Source organism: Sceloporus occidentalis, unplaced genomic scaffold, assembly GCF_023333645.1.
Source record: "Sceloporus occidentalis isolate IW3139 unplaced genomic scaffold, rSceOcc1.0.p SCAF_2, whole genome shotgun sequence".
Lineage (NCBI taxonomy): Eukaryota > Metazoa > Chordata > Lepidosauria > Squamata > Phrynosomatidae > Sceloporus > Sceloporus occidentalis.
The window spans coordinates 45,693,629-45,713,556 of record NW_028316982.1 but is presented as its reverse complement, the minus strand read 5'-3'; the positions used below and the strand labels follow the sequence as shown (position 1 = coordinate 45,713,556).

The following is a 19,928-nucleotide window of genomic DNA, read 5'->3' as shown; positions in this document are numbered from 1 at the left end:
TACCATTTGACCTTTTACTAGTTCTGTCCTGTGCAAAGAGTCTACATATTGTAATTATGTAAAAAGGATGTAGCAGTATCTCTATTTCTGAGTCACCATTGGAGAGAACTGATATTTCATCATCAACTATAGAAGATGGATATCTGAAACAAAATTGTTAAATTTTAATGCAGATATGTTATTAGAAGAAAAGTAATTCAACACAACCATGTGTGTGTGTGCATGCACACCTTTTTAGATGGTGTTACCTGTTAAGGCACTAAAAGGTAGATTGGACAATAACCTAGAGCAGATTATATATATATATATATATATATATATATATATACACACACACACACACACACACACACACACACACATATATTACTAGTATGGTAAATGAAGGGAACGCTGTGGATATAACGTATCTTGATTTGGCCTTTGACAGGATCCCCCTCTGGCAACAATTACAAAAAGCTAAGCTGCTAGATCTGCCCCAGTGACTCAGAGAAGCCCCATCCCCTAATGAACAAATACACTCCTCCAAGTTTTTGGGGAAAATCACCCAGACAAAATGGCCTCTCAGCCACAGAGGTCTCCTCCTTCCTCCTGTGCAGATACTGGGTCATCTCATCTCATCGGTTGTCTGAAATCATGCTATGCCTGCTTGTTTGGCTAGATTGCTTCTCATGGGCCAGCTATAGGGCAGGACACAACCCTAACCTGTGAGCCAGACCTGGGAACTGAGTACTGGCAAGAACAGAGGTGACCAGTGTTTCCTCCGTATGGCTGGAGCCAGATCCTGAACAGCCTTACCTTTCACCAGTGTCCAATCAGTAATATTCAACTCTGGCAGAGTTAGTCATGGTGTGGGTCCTCACCTGAGGCAGGGAGCTCTGACTAATTCAAAGATGTTTAAAGTGGAGGAACCCTGTTGTCCCTGTGTTGCCTGTTATGCTTAATAAAGAAGTTGGTAGCCAAATGGGAGTTGCATTAGTTCATACAATGGGCACATCCCTGGGCCTTATTAAGACTCAATAATAATAATAATAATAATAATAATAATAATAATAATTATTTTTATTTATATCCCGCCTTTCCAATTGCATGATCAAGGCGGCTTACAAGGCAAGAAACGATAAAATACAAGTAAAACATCACAATATAAAAAGTTTAAAAACATCATTACTAGGGGTAGGAATGGGAATCTATACAAATCACAATTCACTAGGGGCAAGAAAAAGACAATATATTGCACTAATCCGGGGTCGAAAAACAGAGGGCAAGGAGCAGAGAAAAAACACTATTACCTAAAGTGAAAAAGCCAACTGGAATAGATGCGTTTTTAATTGTTTCTTAAAAGAAACTAAAGATGCAGAGGAACGGAGCTCTACAGGGAGCTTATTCCACAATGAGGGGGCGGCGATAGTGAAAGCCCTCTGTGAGGTCCTCACCAGATGGGATTTAGGGACCTCTAACAAATTGGTCCCAGATGTTCTGAGTGTGCGGGGCGGATTGTATGGGGAGAGGCGGTCCTCCAAGTACCCTGGGCCCAAGCCATTTAGGGCTTTATAGGTCAAAACCAACACCTTGTATTGAGCTCGGAAGCGAATGGGTAGCCAGTGGAGATCTTTTAAAATAGGTGTTATGTGGTCTGTCCTGGAACTACCAGCGACCAGTCTGGCTGCCATATTCTGCACCAATTGAAGCTTCCGGGTTTGGTACAAGGGTTGCCCTATGTAGAGCGCATTGCAGAAATCCAATCGAGAGGTTACCAAAGCATGTACAACAGTTTCAAGGTCCCGACGTCCCAGGTAGGGGCGCAGCTGGCGTATCAGCCGAAGCTGATAACAAGCACTCCTGATCGTCGCGTCCACCTGAGATGTCAGATGAAGCGACGAATCAAGGAGTACTCCCAAGCTGCGCACCGGGTCCCTCAAGGGGAGCGTGACCCCATTCAGGACAGGCTGACAAATCTCACCACCCGGAACCGAGGGACCTATTACCAGTACTTCCGTTTTCCCTGGATTCACACTGAGTTTGTTCTCCCTCATCCAGCCCATTACCGACGCCAAGCAGGCATCTGGAGGAGAGATGCCATCCTTAGTTACTGCATCAGTCGGAGACACAGAGAAAATTATTTGGGTGTCATCAGCATACTGATAACACCGCGCCCCGTGTCTCCGGATGATCTCTCCCAGCGGTTTCATGTAGATGTTAAAAAGCATAGGGGATAAAATCGCTCCCTGAGGGACACCGGATGTAAGTGCCCTCTTATCGGAGCGACAATCCCCCAGCTCCACCATCTGGAATCTACCCGAGAGGTAGGACCGGAACCACTGCAAAGCAGTGCCCCTGATACCCAACTCCCCCAGGCGTTCCAGAAGGATACCATGGTCGATGGTATCGAAAGCCGCCGAGATGTCCAAGAGCACTAACAGGGACACGCTTCCCCTGTCCATGCTCAGACGGAGGTCATCAACTAAGGCGACCATGGCAGTCTCAACTCCATAGCCCGCCCGGAAGCCAGTTTGAAATGGGTCCAGAAAATCGGTGTCATCCAAGATCGATTGAAGCTGGAAGGTGACTGCTCTCTCGATCACCTTCCCCAAAAAAGGTAGCAGCGAGATGGGCCGATAGTTGTTATGAATCAGGGGGTCTAAGGAGGGTTTCTTGAGCAAGGGTTTAACCACTGCCACTTTCAATTTAGATGGAAACTGACCCTCTCTTAGAGAAGTATTAATGATGCGGTGCAACATAGTCAGCACCGCATCTCCCCCCTGAGCTGCCAACCATGAGGGACAGGGATCAAGAGAGCACGTCGTCTTCCTAACGCTTCGAAGGATCTTGTCCACTTCATCGGTACTGTAGTCGGGCCGTGTGAAGGCTCCGGCTCCCCCGCGGACCTACTGGCGGCGGCGGCAGAGCGCCGCAAAGTGGCGGTATGTACCCCGCCAATAGAACTAAAATGTAACTAATAGGAGTATTTCCCACCCATCATGGCATAGGTTGTATGGTTAACAATCTTTGGTTTTAGGTAATCCTAAAGAAACACCAGTGGCACTGATGACATTAGCACCTTGGATATTAACAGGTATGGACGTCAGATGCATTCTAGCTCAATAAAGATGCATTCTAGTTGGTTGACATAATTATTTTAATCTTCAGATATTACAAGTATGTTGGTATTTAGTCAGAAATAAGGTCTTGCTTTACTCTTAATGCACTATTTTCTAACATCTGTCACACTCTGAAACATCCTGGCTCAGTGATTCCTGTTTGTTCCTCAGTATTCAAACTTCTTTCCTCTTGTTATTTTCCAAAGGTTACATTTTATCTCATTCATTAACCTATATCCAATAAAATAATCATTATACAAGGCTGTTGATGATATCCTTGCAGTTATATCATTGGCAATATTTTAGCCTAACAATATATCTCTGTTTTAATGGCATTCCAAGAAATGGCATCTCTTGCCTAGTAAATGGATTATTATGATTATTCTTTCTCACAGCATTGAAAATATGTCCTTTGCTTCATCAGCATAACTTGTCCTTTTCCCCATATGTATTCGTCTACTGTTGTGGTTAACTATTTCCCAGGGTTTAGTAATTAATCAATCAGATAGATTGATCCTAAATACATTATAATTTGTTCCCACTGAAGTCAATGGAATGAGTTAAATTGTGGCTAACTTAGGACTCCTTGGTTTCAATGGCGGGATACATACCACCATATAGTACGTCTTCTATACGTACTAGGGTTAGGAAGGGGCGGTGCTTCCGCACCCCCCTAACCCTAGTACGTATAGAATACGTACAAGATGGCGGCGCCCCTTCCACATGGGCGCCGCCATCTTTGCGTATCGGACGCTGAGCGTCCGTACGCGTCGCGCCGCTTGTGACGTAGCGAGCGCGCCCCTGGCGCCTCGCTACGTCGCAAACGCGACGAAAAAAGAAGCTCCATTTTGGAGCTTCTTTTTCGGTCCGCGCGGGAGTCGGGCCGTGTGAAGGCTCCGGCTCCCCCGCGGACGTACTGGCGGCGGCGGCAGAGCGCCGCAAAGTGGCGGTATGTACCCCGCCAATAGAACTAAAATGTAACTAATAGGAGTATTTCCCACCCATCATGGCATAGGTTGTATGGTTAACAATCTTTGGTTTTAGGTAATCCTAAAGAAACACCAGTGGCACTGATGACATTTTATAAATTTGCATCTGTTTGACCTTGAACACGTCTTTAATTTTCATTTTTAATATGCAAATACTGTTCCATCTACTTTCATGTACCAACTTCCATATTTATTTGTTATCGCTGATTTTATTTTAAAAAATTAGTATTTTGTATTTCCCACTGTATCTCAGAGAAGATATTGTTTGATTAGTCATAGCTGTCAGTTTGCTGAATAATACCTGTGAGTGTGTATAACTATGTGGTGGAAGCAGTTAATTTAAGCTGGCTGTATCCATTCTTAAAATACATCAAAAGATCTCCCTGAGATGTGTGTAATTCCTGTATACTGACAGTGAGTCATTACTGATCAAGTGGTTTTGTTAAATGCTATCTAATTAAAGCTCTGTTATTCAAGAATATAAACTGTATGTTTGAATTAAGAAAGAACACAATAACATAATGTGGTTCATAACATGCTTCATTCTCTCAATCTCTCCAATAGAAGTACAAGTACAAGAAAAAATAATCTAAGGGACATAGCATTTCTTTATATACTGAAGCTTCATGATATGGCTGCCCCACACAGTAATTTAAGTAGCCTTCTGTACAGTAAAGTATAGTGCAGCATGCATCTTTGGAATGATAATAGGTTAAAGGTAAATGTATTCCCCATTGACAAGGTTGTCAAGTTGTGTCCAACCATAGGAGGTGGTGCTCATCTCCGTTACTAAGCCAGAGCCAGCATTGTCAGAGACTACTCTATGATTATGTGGCCAGCATGATTGCACAGAATGCTGTTTACCTTCCCACCAAAGTGGTACCTATTTACCTACTTGCATTTGTATGCTTTTGAACTGCTAGGTTGGCAGAAGCTGGGACTAGTGATGGGAGCTCACCCCTCATATGGCATCTGGGCCTCGAACTGCCAACTTGAAGTGCCAACTGTTGATTGCAAGCCACCGCATCCCACCATAGGTTAGATGAGGGCAAATAAACTGAGACCCAGTCCAGATAAGACAAAGATACTTATGATCAATTTAGGTGCTAGCAAAAGGTGGGAATGGGGCAAACAGAGCACATTTAGGATTAACTTTGGTTGTCAATTTTCATATTTGTATGTGGTTCAACTATCCAATTAAGTGGTGTTCAGACTGTTCTAATGCACATTTAACAAACAATTAGTGGACAACTTTCTAAGGGTACATGGGCTTTGATTTATTCCCCCACCCAAAAAAGTGCTTAAAATTTAGATCAAAATATAGGACAATTGTAGGATAAAATTTAGCCCAAAATGTAGGACATTTAAGAAAAATGGAGGACTTTAAATGTCCTACATTTTGGGCCAAATTTCATTCTACAGTTGTCCTATATTTTGGTCTAAATTTTGTCCTACATTTTCTCCTGGTTTTTAGTAGAGAATTATGGCAACCCTAGTTCTGGGGTGTGTGGACCACACCAGGTGACATCCTGAAGGGGGTGGGTGACACTACTATTCTTGAAGCATCTCCTTTTGGGCAGATATGGTTTACCTGTATATTTTTAAAATGCTGAAAGCTCTAATATTTTTTTAAATATTTTAAAATTCTTTTTACATTTTCTTTTAAAACATCACATCTTACCGAATTTTCACTTTTACCACATGAAACCATGTACATGTAAATACAATTAGGTTGTGTGTATGATACTTTAATTTCAAGGTATAATTTTAATAATAATAATAATAATAATAATAATAATAATATTTATTTATAGACCGCTATTCCGCATTGATCATAGCGGTGTACATTAAAATTGCAATACAATACCCAAAAAAAAAAAAAAAAAAAATTGCAAAGCCTCTCTCCCCCTCAAGATGGTGGTTGGAGGAGGGCTCTTTGTCTTCCAGGCCTGGCCTCTCTCCCCCTCAAGATGGTGGTTGGAGGAGGGCTCTTTGTCTTCCAGGCCTGGCCTCTCTCCCCCTCAAGATGGTGGTTGGAGGAGGGCTCTTTGTCTTCCAAAATAATTTTAATTTTGCTAGTTGTTTATGTCACACCTATTACCATTACATTTAGTGATATAGTGAAATTACAATTTATGAGGAACATTACTACAAAAAAAAAACATTAGTAAGGATTCTGTATGGTGTGGTATGGGTGGAGAACAATGGGTGAAGTGACATCAGGTCATGTGAACCCTAGTGATGCCACTGCTCATACTTAAGAATTGTTCTAAAACAAAGAAGCACACAAGATTAGGTTTTATGCTCAGCTAATCTTTTGGAGCTCTACATTTTTCCCCCATGAAAGGGACTTGTTTATGCATCCATTCCAATATTTGCTGTGGAACTTTTGCTGAAACCAACCTGGATACCTGGAGTAATATCTAATTATTAGTTAAAACTGACGTGGACTCGTTTACAGTTTGCAATGCAGTTTTTGAAGATTTTCTGGCATACAGGAAGAAAATTGCTAAATTTCTCATTGCTTCCTTTGAGAACAAAAATAATTATTCCTTATTCCATATAAGTGAAATGGAATGTATATTAAGGAAACAATTGTTCTTAGTGTAGTGTTGGCTGGCAAGTCAACATTTGCAAATCCAACACTTATGTTGAATTATTTTGATTCAATTGGTTTACTATCATTGTAACTAACAAATGGATTCAGTCCCTAACCAATACATTATGTTTACCTTAATGGTAAAGACAGACAGATGCACAAAGATACTTGAAAACTGTTGTTTATACTGTAGTTTAAATATTTGGGAAATATTATGAATCCTCTTCAAAGCTACCTAGTTTTTATATGTCCTGAAAGTAATAAGTAGCACCATGTCTTGTTTTCACATAAAGTGAAAGTAGCTTTAAATACATTTTGAGGGGAAGTTACAAAATTACCTACCTCGTAGTGTGGTTTTTTTCTCCCCTTCAGTCTGAACAACTGCCAGGCTACAATTCTGAGAATGTTGTGTTACTCAAAAATTGGGCCATGGGGTCGATATAGTAATAAAAACAAAACCCAGAAAGCCATGATTTGTATTGACTGGTGTTACATCAGTGAAAAAACTTCATTATCACAGAGTGCAAGAAGGCTTCCTTTCCTGAATTTAGTAAATAGGATTTCTCCATTATGATGTTGCCACTTATCTACCAATGTTACACAGAAGTATAAGAAAAGGCATTAAACTAAAATGAAACTGAAGCCAACAATATTAAAACAACAAAATGATTATCTCCGCTCTATGCTAAAAGAAGCTGTTAGCTTTCTAAAATTCCTTCATATAGATGGATACATAACATTTTTGGAGCTTCGGGGGGGAAATTATGAAAGAGCTTGAACAATGGGTTCATTTTGCATCGATTGTTTTTTAAACCCCAGAGAGTAAACTCCAGAAAGTAAAACTTTCAAAATTGACCCTAGATCAGTTTAATGCTACTCTCTAGAACTATTTTGGGATGAGCAACCATGGAATGGAAGAAGTCCTTGTGTGCACTGGAAATGTGTGTGTGTGCATGTGTGTTTTTAAAGGAAACAATGGGGATAAATGCTCAGTTCCTAGATTTGAAAGAGGCAAACTATAGATTTCTCAAGAGTCTGTATTAAACCCAGTGCTTTTTAATGTATTAGTTACCTAGACTCAGGAGTAAGTAGTGAGACGGCCTGTTTTTTTGATAAATGCCAAATTATTTGGAATGATTAGAACACAAGCTGATTGTATACAAGTCTCAGAGAATCATAGAATCATAGAGTTGGAAGAGACCGCAAGGGCCATCCAGTCCAACCCCCTGCCATGCAGGCTGAAGAAATGAGCATTGAAATGGTAAATGACATTCTGTAACTGTGATGGAAAGAATATTTGAAAAATGGCTGCAAATGCATTTCTCAAGTGTAAACAAATCTTGAAGAGGAGAATCCTGGACTGATGAAAATCTTCACCAGTTGATCATTTATTCCATGCAAAATTCACTAATGAGTGTTTTTGTTTGGGGCTTTTTTTGTTGCATAGAAAACAGAGTGCAGAAAGTGCTGTTTTCTGTGGGGAAAAACTGGATTTTGCATAGTATAAGTCCCAAACTGAACAGTCTTTGAAAGCTATGCAGTTTTTGAAGACTTTCTTGCAACAGAAAGAAAATTGCTAAATCACTCATTGCTTCTTTTGAGAACAAAAATAATTATTCCCTATTCTATATAAGTAAAGAGAATGCATATTAATGCAACAAAGCACCTGAGCTGACAGTGACTAAAAAAAATAAGTTATGTTTGGGATGGATAGTGGTATTAAAATGTTCACTTCCTCCATGGATGCTTTAAAAAGATTCAAATTCCATGTTAGGATCTTTAAAAAAGGGAATAGAAAATAAAACTGCCGTTATCATATAAAACATTAGCACATTGACAAATCTATGGTGGAACCACACATGGAATACTGTATTCAGTCCTGGTGACTGTACTTGAAGAAGGATATTATAGAACTGGAAAAGTTGCAGAAAGGGACCATTAAAAATGTCTGAATAGCTGACTTAACACTTCCATGTGGCAAAGTTACAACGTTTAGGAGTAGAATTCAGAGACCTAGTACTTTGTAAAAGGTCAAGTGAGAAGAAAGATAGTATAAGTGTACAAAATGGGGGGGGGGGGGGGATAAAAAGTTTATAGAAGTTTTCCTTCTCTCAGAATACTGCAATCTGAGTTTATACATGGAAGCCAGGTGTGCATTTTGGAAAGATAAAATTCTGGAAAGATAAAATATAGTATATACATAGTACAGACAATGCACTATGGGATTTCTTACCATGGAAAATAGTGATAACCACCAATTTGGACAGCTTTAAAAGCTTCAGCATTGATGCAAAGAGGAGCCAGTTGTGATGAGGATCATTTACACACTAAAGGGCTTTCTTTAGTAGCTTCTCCCAAATTCTGCAACATCCTTCCCAGAGAATTAGATTGATCTCCTTCTGTCTTTTCATAGGACTTTTTCACACGGGGAAAATTGGAAGTTTAAACTGGTCACAATGCAGGGTCTTCCAGGACATTAGGGACAATTTCGCAATTGCTTTTCAGGTGACACTGTGCACAAACTGGACAGAATCCAAACTGGAAGTGAGGGGAATCAGGGAATAAGCATTTTCGCAAAATTACTGTGCTTTCATTTCCAGTTCATTCACAAATTGACTTTCTTCATGTAATTGCAGCAGTCTGAAAACCATGTCCCTGATTCTCCTTGTTCCAAGATTTCTCATGGATCCTTGCTGTGCCAAGGAGAGGGAGCCAGTCTTGTTCTTAAAGGGATACACACACTCACCTCTTTCCCTCACATGGTTGGTCTCTTCCTCTAATGGAGCCTTTAAGCAGCCTCCAAAGGAACAGCTGGTGGGAGAGCAAGAGAGAGGACATTTTGGAAATCCTCCTGTACAGGAGGGAGAAATGGAGGATATCTCCTTGAAAAGGAGGGCATCTGGGAGTTTCAGCCCTCGCTGAAATCAGGCAGGTTTATGGACCAGCTACCTCCTCTTTCTCTCTAGTGTGTGTGCGTGCGTGCGTGCGTGCGTGTGTGCGTGTGTGCATGTTTATGTGTGGTTTTATGGGAGTTTGCAAAGGGAAACCTCAGTCTGCCTTCCTCTGAAACAGTTTCTGGGGCAAAGAGGATTTTCCTCCACGGTTTCCCTTCCCTCTCTGGAGCATGTCTGTGTATGCACTTGTGGAAATGACAGTTTGGAGCATGCACAAAAAGTTATTTCCAAGCTAGCAATGGGATTTGTCCTCATCTGTCTGAAACCCAAATTTACCTTTTACCCACTTTCTTGCCTAAGTAATGTGCTTTTAACCCCTTGTCCTCTGTGTGTGATAAGCATTAGCAAATTTGCTTGCTTTTCTGGGATGCCAACACTTTAACCATTTTCAGGATGGAAGCATAAAGTCCATAGATGGAGATTCTGGTTGCTTGTCAGAATACAGATACTGTGATAGCCTCTTACTATTAGAATGAACTTGAACATAAAGTGTAACGGTGAGACATAAAGGTTTGTCTGGAAAAAAATGAAGAATGGAAAAATTCTGTGATAAAAATATTAAAATATCAAGTAAGAAAATAATTTGTATTGTCATAAAATAAATATATAGCATAGCATAGAGAATGGAATCCCAATTAATTAGACAGAACTTGAATTTTATTAGAAGACAAAGTTGGAGAAAGTACAATAGCAAATTATTTAAGGAGTGTAAGAATGTTTCTGTGTACAGACACCCAACATCTTAACTGTGCAATGTTTTCCACTATAGCTTTTAGAGACTTAGGAGGTAGTAGCTATCAGTCCTTTTCTTTTCTTTTTTTAACAGAAAATAGCAAGCCATTTTCTTTCACTAATAGTGGAAAAGGAAAGTGCCTAGAATTACAAGCAACCCAATGTCCATTTGTTGTTATTGTGTGCCTTCATGTTGTTTTCCACTTACAGTATGGTTACTCTAGGGCAAACCTTTCATGGGGTTTTCTTGGTGAGATCCGTTTTTTTCCAGAACAGTAAAGAATTTTTTTTAAAAATCTCAATTTATGCTTATTTATTGTATTTATGCTGTTTGTTATTACCTAGTTAGTGTTTTTATAGTTGTATTCAGAAAACTTCCCACATTCTCTGCCAGCATTTTACACAGCTATGAAAATTATAATGTTCATTGTCATCCAAAGAGAAGCAGATAAACAGCCTGTCTAACCACCATGTAATTTATGTTTTGTTTTATTCTTTACAGGTGAAATTTGTGCTTTTAAAATCCATGGACAGGAAATGCCCTTTGAAGCTGTGGTGCTAAACAAGACATCTGGAGAAGGTCGCCTTCGAGCACGCAGTCCAATTGACTGTGAACTGCAGAAGGAGTACACATTCATCATCCAGGCATATGACTGTGGCTCAGGACCTAGTGGAACAAACTGGAAGAAATCTCACAAGTGAGTGACAACTGGGAGAGTGATACATGGTTTATGGTGTGTATTTACAATTCAGGTTGAGAATCTCCTTTTAAAGCTTTGATAGTGGAAGGAAAATGAAAACAAAATGCTTTATTACAGGAGTTTATAGTTCAATCTGCTACTTTTGCTTGTTCTTCCTACTATAACTTGACCTCTTCTAGTAGGACATTCAGCTAAAGCTTTAAAGGTCTGAATACAATTCTGAATCAAGCTGTCCAATGTTCTAATATCTTTATACATTTCTTCTACTCTGCTAGATCAGTGTTGGGTGTTTTGTTTTTTTGAAGCATGAAAGCTTCTTATTAATTGATCTGTATGTAATCAAATCATATTGAATTTCTTTGCTTCATCCTGCATATTTCTGTATCTTAAAAGCATCAATTATTTTCAGGGATACATTGCTTATTGTATTAAATAAGAACTACAGATAAAATAGATACAAATTAACATGTTTATTTCTCATTTATTCAGGTATATTGTAACGAGGTGGGAAATATTGCTCAATCGAATCTGATACTTTGTTTTGGTAGTAACAGAAAGAAAAGCTGTGCAATCCACTTGGATACTGTCCTCACAAGTAACTTTTCAGGATGAGACTAAGCCAAAGTTATTATCTAAATATGAAAATCTGATGGCAGAACTACATGCTGCAAAAAGCACAGGGCTGTCTATGAAAACAATACAGAGTTCTCTCCTAATCCCCTCTGTAATGTGCAGTCCTAGTGTCATCACATTAGGTTCACCCTCTCTTGCAAGAATTGAGCAGTAATTTGAAAAATACATAGGGAAGCAGACAATAGTAAAGAATCAGCAAATAGAGGAACATTTAATGTCTCAGATTTGGTATCAACTTGGAGGTGCAGTGGATTTACTGGCCACGGCAGAGCAGAAGGTGGCCGGGCAGCATTTGAATGTGTTTCTGTAGCCAGACATGTAAATAGAAGTAATCCTCCTGGACCTCTGAAGAAGCCCCAGCTGGATGCTTGCTTCTTCATTAAGAAATGCAGCCAGCCATTGCCTATGCCACCCCTATCTTCTCCCTGCCACTCAATAGTCATGGAGAGCAGCTAGGTGGCAGAAAGGTCAGTGACACGAAACGGGGCTAATTAGAAGCAAGATTGGGTTTGGGGGAAATGTTTAGGCTCCATCATGTTTGGAGCCCTCTTCTGCTTTGGTCATATCCTATCTGGAATAGTGAGTCCAATTCTGGGGACAATAGATTAAGAAGGACATCATCAAGCTGGAATATATTCCGAAGAGGGCAGCCAAGATAGCAAAATGTCTAGAAATCAAGCCTGAGGAGGAGAGGTTGAAGGAGCTGGTATAGTTAGCTTGATATATTTATTTAAATATCTGAAGGGTTATTGTGTAGAGTGACATCCTCATCCCATAATTAAATCGCCATTAAATCCTATTAATAGTGTGATTGGGGGGAAGATTATCACACCCCTGTGTGCTTCTCACATTCTTGTCATTGGTGACAATTTGGTATTGTTATTTGGTATTAATGGAAACACCTGTTAATACCAAATGATGCTTCCATTATTGTTTACAGATGGGATAAGAATCTAAATCTAAAATATAATACAATCTAAAATCAGAAAGCAACAACATTATAAAATAATAACTTAACATTAATATAACTCTAAAACAGTAGGCTATAAAACAATACACTCTAATACATACTTAGATAATGATTATACTAACATTTACCTTTTTAATATATGTTTTATATTCCTTATTTATAGTTGTTTTGTGCCCTTTCTGTTTCTGGCAGTCCTCTTTTTCTGGAGTTTCTAGCACTTGTGATCTTTTCTTTGTTTTGTGGTTGATTCAGTATAAGGCATTGTGTTGAATTCCTAAGAAACCCTTTCAACAGAACTTCCACTGAATGCATCTATTTTAATTCTCCAAGAACTTGAATTTGTTTCATATTCTAAACTTTGCATTTCCCATACCCTTTTCTTCTTCTTAATTATATGGTAAGCTTTATTTCATCATGATTTTGGCCATCACACTTTACAGTGGGTTTGCTCAACCCATGAATATTTGACTAGTATTATAATAACCAAATTGGTTTTTCTTTGTATTTCAGAGCTGTAGTCCATATCCAAGTAAAGGATGTCAATGAGTTTGCACCCACTTTTAAAGAAACATCTTATAAAGCTACTGTAACAGAAGGAAAGATCTATGACAGTGTATTACAAGTGGAAGCCATGGATGAGGACTGTTCTCCTCAATACAGTCAAATATGCAATTATGAAATTGTCACAACAAATGTTCCATTTGCTATTGACAGGAATGGTGAGTGTCTGCTATTGTATATTTATACATTTTGGGACCACAAGTTGGTTGTTTACTTTACTGCACTTAAATGAATTTCCAGAAAGTGACTAATTTATAGTTACTGTGAGGTAGTAAAATAACTTAGTTTTGCTAATTGCCTCTATAAGCATTTTCTGTCATTCAAAACTGATTTTTCCCCCTTGAAAGCAACCTGGCTCCTGATTGCCTTATGTAATGTTAGGATTGTATTACTCCTGCTCCTTGACTCAGTTCAAATTTCTCAACAATTTGTTTTGTATTTAACTGTTTTTTCCTTACAAATCTGATAAGGAAATGTATTGTAATAGGTTCACCTTGAAGAGAAGGTGAACTACTTTGAACTATTTATTCAAAGAACTCTGATTTTAGCTATATAGTTAGAAGCAGTAACAGTCATAGGCCCCCTTTCTGATGGAATGCATTAGTTAGGGTTTCTGCACAGTACTTATGCAGTTATTATTCATTCCTTGGATAAAAGCTATCTTTTTCAAGATAGCTTTTTCCTTCTGTTGAGCATTGCATTATGTAACATTCAAGCTATACTATCTGGTGGCTATGAAAGTTCACTTCTTAACCTTAGCAGAACATTAACTGATATTGTGAGTGAGCTCAAGAATATGTTTAAGTGACTGTCATGGCAGCTCTTTGGGTAATATTTGTAATACCATTACTGATTATATGAAATCTGATGGAACGGAGAAAACCAGTGGGATGTTTTTGGGTACAATCTCCATAGGAAAAAAAGGTGCTATGCATATTCAAGGGGGAGTATAGCATCAGCCAGATCATTATTCTCAGAGTCAGATTCCTCCAACTTAACAGTGCAGCTTCCTTTGGGCTCTCAGAAGAAAAAAGAGGGTGCACACCATCCATGAGTCCCCTAGCTGTCAGTTGGGATAAGTGGTCTGAATCGTCTCCCACATCATATACAGCAGCCACTCCAGGTCTTGATGGCAGGTGCTGGAAGAGAAAGACCTAGGACGGCCTGGACACAACTATGTTCTGATGGAGAATCTTCACCAATGTAATGTAGTAATAGGTGATTTCACGTGACAGTCTGCATGTCTGTCTCTGTCAAAGCAAAGAAGGAAGTAATTCCGGACCTAATTCAAAGTGGTGCATAAGACCTAGCATGAGAGCCAACTGGAAATAGCAGCCACACAGTACTACCAAGATAATTTACACATAAAGGGAAAATCATCAAGAAAGGCCAACATATGCACATTTGTCTTCAAAAGAGGAAGGTTGAAAGTTCAGGTCAAAATGGTCAAGTCTCTCTAGAAGATTTAGGCATTACATAGAGCATAATAATAGAAGCTGAGCTAGCATGTACAGGACGATGTCAGGATCCGTAGCTTATTAAAGGTTAGACTGCCCCTAGGCTCTGGAACTCCCTTCCCAGGGAGGCCAGAATGAACCCCTCCTTGTTGGCCTTCTGGCAACAGGCTAAAATCTTTTTATTCAGACAGGCTTTTAAAACAGACAGTTTTAAAAGAATGGGCTGGGGGTGCTGCAATGTTTTAACAAGTGTTTTAAGAGCATTTATCTTTTTTATTGCATTTTATTTTTCTTGTAATTTATTTTAATACTGTAATCTTAGAATCATAGAATGCAGAATTGGAGGAGACCACAAGGGCCATCCAGTCCAACCCTCTGCCATGCAGGAACTCTCAATCAAAGTATCCCCGTTAGATGGCCATCCAGCCTCTGTTTAAAGACCTCCAGGGAAGGAAGCTCCACTACACCCCAAGGGAGTGGCTTCCACTGTTGAACAGCCCTTAATCTCAGGAAGTTCCTCCTAATGTTGAGCTGGAATCTCTTTTCCTGGAGCTTTCATCTATTGTTCTGGGTCCTGTTCTCTGGAGCAGCAGAAAACAAGCTTGTTCCCTCCTCAATATGTCATCCCTTCAAATATTTAAACAGGGCTATCATGTCACCTCCTAATCTTCTCTTCTCCAGGCTAAACATCCCCAGCTCCCTAAGTCTCCATGATTTCCAGACCCTTCACCATTTTAGTCGCTCTCCTTTGGACAAGCTCCAGTTTCTCAATGTCCTTTTTGAATTGTGGTGCCCAGAACTGGACACAGTATTCCAGGTGGGGCCTGACTAGAGCAGAATACATTGGCATTATTACTTCTCTTGATCTAGACACTATACTTTTATTGATGCAGCCTAAAATTGCATTTAATAATTTAATACCTACTTTTTCTATGCTTGTAATCATATTGTTCTTTTAAATTGTGAGCTGCTTTAAGTCCCATTTTTGGTGGGGGGGGGGGGAAGATGACTATAAATAAATTTTATAATAAATACAATAGTAGGAGTCACAGAGTGGGAGTCAATGGTCACAGTGTTCTGTTTAGTTTGTTTTGGAGAGGTTGGGTTTTTTTTTTTTATGATGGAGGGATATTTTTTATATGCACTGGGCAATGGATCTGTATAGGAAACACCTTTTTTCAACATGTTCATAAATGATTAAGACTAGAAGTGAGCAGTGATGTTGTCAAATTTACCGATTATATTGTTATATGATAACTAGTATTATTAATTATTAGACAGTGAAAAACTCCAGAAGCATAACCTCACACTTTGGGAAATGGCAAGTTCAGCATAAGCAAGTATGAGTTGATATGCATTGGGGAGCTAAAAGAGACTTTACATATCTAAACTTACATTGGCTGCTCAAGCAAGAGATTTGTGGTACAAGGTTTGGTGAAATTGTGAACCGAATATATGATGATATATAAAAGTAAATTCCATGTTGGGTTAATTAGAAACGTAACTGAAAATAAAACTGCCAGTAATATATTGCCAGTGGCACAAGGCAAAATATGACCTACAGACTGCATGTGATCCTCCAGGACCCACCAGCCATCCAAAGCATGCCCTCAAATGGCAATGCCCCCTTCTGGGCCTGTTTTCAGCTAGAACAACATTTTTTAAAAAGACACTGGAAGTCACTTTTTCCCCCTTTAACTGATACATTACCTTTAAATGGCAAAACACATGCATATGGACATCTGGGGATATGATGGAGGGGGTAGAGGCATGAATGGACCATCAAGGTTTACAGTTGGTTGTTAAGCGCCATCAAATTGCCTTGTATGGTGAGCCATTCCATGGCATGCACTGTGAATTAATCACCTTTCTCTTTGGTAGCTAATTTCTTGCTGTTTGTGCATTTATCTTCTCCAGAAAAGCCATGTCTTTCAAATAAACAAGAAGAAAAGCTAGAACAATTCCCTCAACTCTGAAAACACTAAAAATAATGCAGCTGCATATTTTTCCTGCAGCAGATATATTTTTCCATCCATCACACAAGACAAGATGTAACAGTGTTGTCTTTTTAAAAAAGAAAACATCACACTGAGACTAAATGTGACAGAATCTTGTTTTCTTTGATCTTTTTAAAGAAAGTCTTTAGATGGTGCAGGAAATGGGAAGGTGTAAAATGGTCTTTGCAAAGAAAAATATTAATTCCATGAAATGAAAATTTCCTTTGATTATTTCTGGGAAACTCAGAATTATGACCACAGTTTATATCCCCTCTGAAAATACATAACTTTTTTCCCTACCAAAATAAGTTTTGGCTCATTTTAAATGTGAGAATTTTCATCTCATTTCCCTCTGAATGCTGCTAAAATTATAAATGCAAAGAGTGTTTGCAGCTTTAATTTTATCTTAGTAGCCATTTCATGTTGCATTGCTTTTTAGGAAACATTTACCTTATTTTACATGGACCTGTCTTTATTTCAGATGTTTTCTCATGATGCACCTCTAAGCATCAAAGGATAATGACTAGTTAGAATCAGCAAAATGCAAATATGCTGAAGAGAATCCCTGCTATCATTACAAAAGCATGACTCAATGGATAATGATTTGAACAAAACATGGAGGGGGACTGTCAGGATGATTGAAATTGAGTTTAAGTAATTAAGATATATTTAGCCTAGCTGTTCTTTAATGAAGAGAATGCTGTGATACTGGAATTTTTAAAATGGAGAAATGCATGCTTTATTCCTTTTACATTTCTAGCTAGAATATCTATATTCCTGAATCTCTATTCCAGAATTGTGAATTTGGAATTGTGTATCTGGATTTTATTTAAAAAAAATGGGTGTTCGTTCTGAGTATTGAAAAGAGGTTCATCTATATTATCATGGTTACTCACAACATCTCAACATATCAGAAGTGTATTCTTTTATGTTCCATGGCTAAATACCTTGGTAATATGAATGGCTAAGCAGAGTATTTATTGTATTGCAGGTACCTGGGTAACTTGGTGGGGGGGAAGTCCAAGGTAACTTGGGTGGGTGGGTGAAAGGAACAGATGATATTCAAATTAAACTGCTACAGTCTACACTGAAAGAATCAATTCTAGTGCTAACCAACACATGTCAACAATTATGGAAAACAAAGCAGTGGCCAACAGACTGCAAATATTCAATATATATCCCAATTTGCAAAAAAGGAGACATAAAAAACTTCAACAACTATAGAATCATAACATTAATTTCCCATGCAAACAAAATTGTCTTCAAAATTTTGCAACACAGACTCCAAACATACATGGAGAGAGAAATCCCAGAGGTACAATCAAGGTTCAGGAAAGGAAGAGTTACTAGGGGCCACACTGCAAACATATGATGGCTAATAGAGTTGCACCAGGGAATTCCAAAAGAAAATCAGTATATGCTTTATAGACTGTAGCAAAGCCTTCAGTTGCATAAATCATAAAAGGTTATGGAATGCCCTTAAAGACATTGGAATGCTGCCACATCTGATGAGAAATCTGTACTTAGAACAAAAGGCTACTTTTAGATCAGAATATGGAGAAGCCAAGTGATTCCCAATTGGCAAAGGAGTCAGGCAAAGCTCAACTTGTATGCATGATGTCTCATACAAAAAACAGGCTTGGACACAGAAAAAGGAGGAGTGGAAATAGAAGGAAGGTATATCAATCATACTATTAGCAGAAAATATCACAGACCTGGAACAATTACTAAAAAAGATCAAAGAAGAAGGTGCAAGGTGTGATGTGATTTGTTTGATATTTGATGTTTTTACTCTGTTTTTTCCTTTCTATATGGTAATTTTATCTATTCCTCTTTTAATTGTTATTATCTTAGAATGTACGCCTTGGGCAGGCTTTTATTTACTTCTAATTTTACCGACTTTGTACAGCGCTGTGTATAATTACAGCGCTATAGAAATAAAGTTTAATAATAATAATAATAAAGGCAGGCTTACTGCTCAACATAAAGACAATAAAATAATGACCATGGAAGAGCTACACAGATACAACCTTGACAATGAGAACATAGAAATAGTAATAGAGCTCCTATACATTAGGTCAAACATTGATTAGAATGGGCACTGCAGTCAAGAAATAAGGAGAAGACTAAGAATGGGGAGGACAGCTATGAAAGAATTAGAAAAGATCCTAATATGTAAAGATATACAACTAAGCATGAAAGTTAAAATCATGCAAACCATTGTATTCCTTAGTATGGTTGCAAGAGCTGGAGAGTGAGGAAAGTGGATAGGAGGAAAATCAATTCATTTGAGATGTGCTGCTGAGGATGCCATGGACAGCAAAAAACAAACAAACAAATGGGCCCTATCTAGCCAGAAATCTCCCTTGAAGCCATGATGATAAAGTTGAAGTTGTCATACTTTGGTCATGTCATGAGAAGGAATGACTCATTAGAAAAGATAATAATGCTAGGAATGATGGGGGGAAGTAGAAAGAGAGGAAGACTACATGCTAGATGGATGGAATATATTAAGGAGCTCATTGGCCTGAATTTACAGGACCTAGGTAGAGCAATGGAAGATAGGGAGTCTTGGGGGTGTCTCATCCACAGGGTCACCATGAGTTGGGATTGACTCAAGGGTGGTTAGCAACAACAACAAAGGGACTTTTATATCTTGACTCTGCACCTGCTACAGGAGAGGGTACTGTCAGAGCTGGCCCAGAAACTAGCACATTTTATTAAACATAAGCATTTGGGCCATGTTAGGAATTCTGTATTAGGTAGTCAAGTGCTACACTTTATCTGCCATTTCACCCATTTTTAAAATTTCTTTACATCTTTGTTTTCTCCCATATGGCACTTAAAGCAGCTAAATATACAGTCACATACAAAAGATTTGCAAGAGTCCTAGGAAGCCCCAGTCATTGCTTCTATTATTTTGTTAATGATCTAAAGACTGCAGTCCCATTTTTCTCCTGGAGGCTCTGTTCAAGTGTCTGAATCCATGAGAATTTGATGGAAAATTTGCAACCAGCCTGAGTGAACTTTGAAACAAGGTCGCATAGATTAAAATTTAAATTCATGTCATAACTAGGGACTGGGTACATAGTGGGTGTATAAGATAAGACATCAATATGAGCTGTGTCCATTATCATTATATCAAAAATATTTGACAGTTTTCTCCCATGAAGCTGTAATTATTTGGGGTGAGGGAATCTATCCCTGAAATGAAAACTTCCCATTCTAAATGTT

General features: G+C 38.7%; 1 protein-coding gene across 2 annotated transcripts in view; it reads left to right on the top strand.

Moving 5' to 3' along the window:
• Positions 1-19,928, top strand: part of CLSTN2 (calsyntenin 2) — a 520,062-nt gene that overhangs the window by 374,201 nt on the left and 125,933 nt on the right. For both annotated transcript variants that reach the window (XM_089507754.1, XM_089507753.1), the window contains exons 3-4: positions 10,878-11,073; positions 13,190-13,398. In XM_089507754.1, the coding sequence (XP_089363880.1) occupies positions 10,878-11,073; positions 13,190-13,398 (405 nt within the window). The remainder of the gene's footprint in view (positions 1-10,877; positions 11,074-13,189; positions 13,399-19,928) is intronic.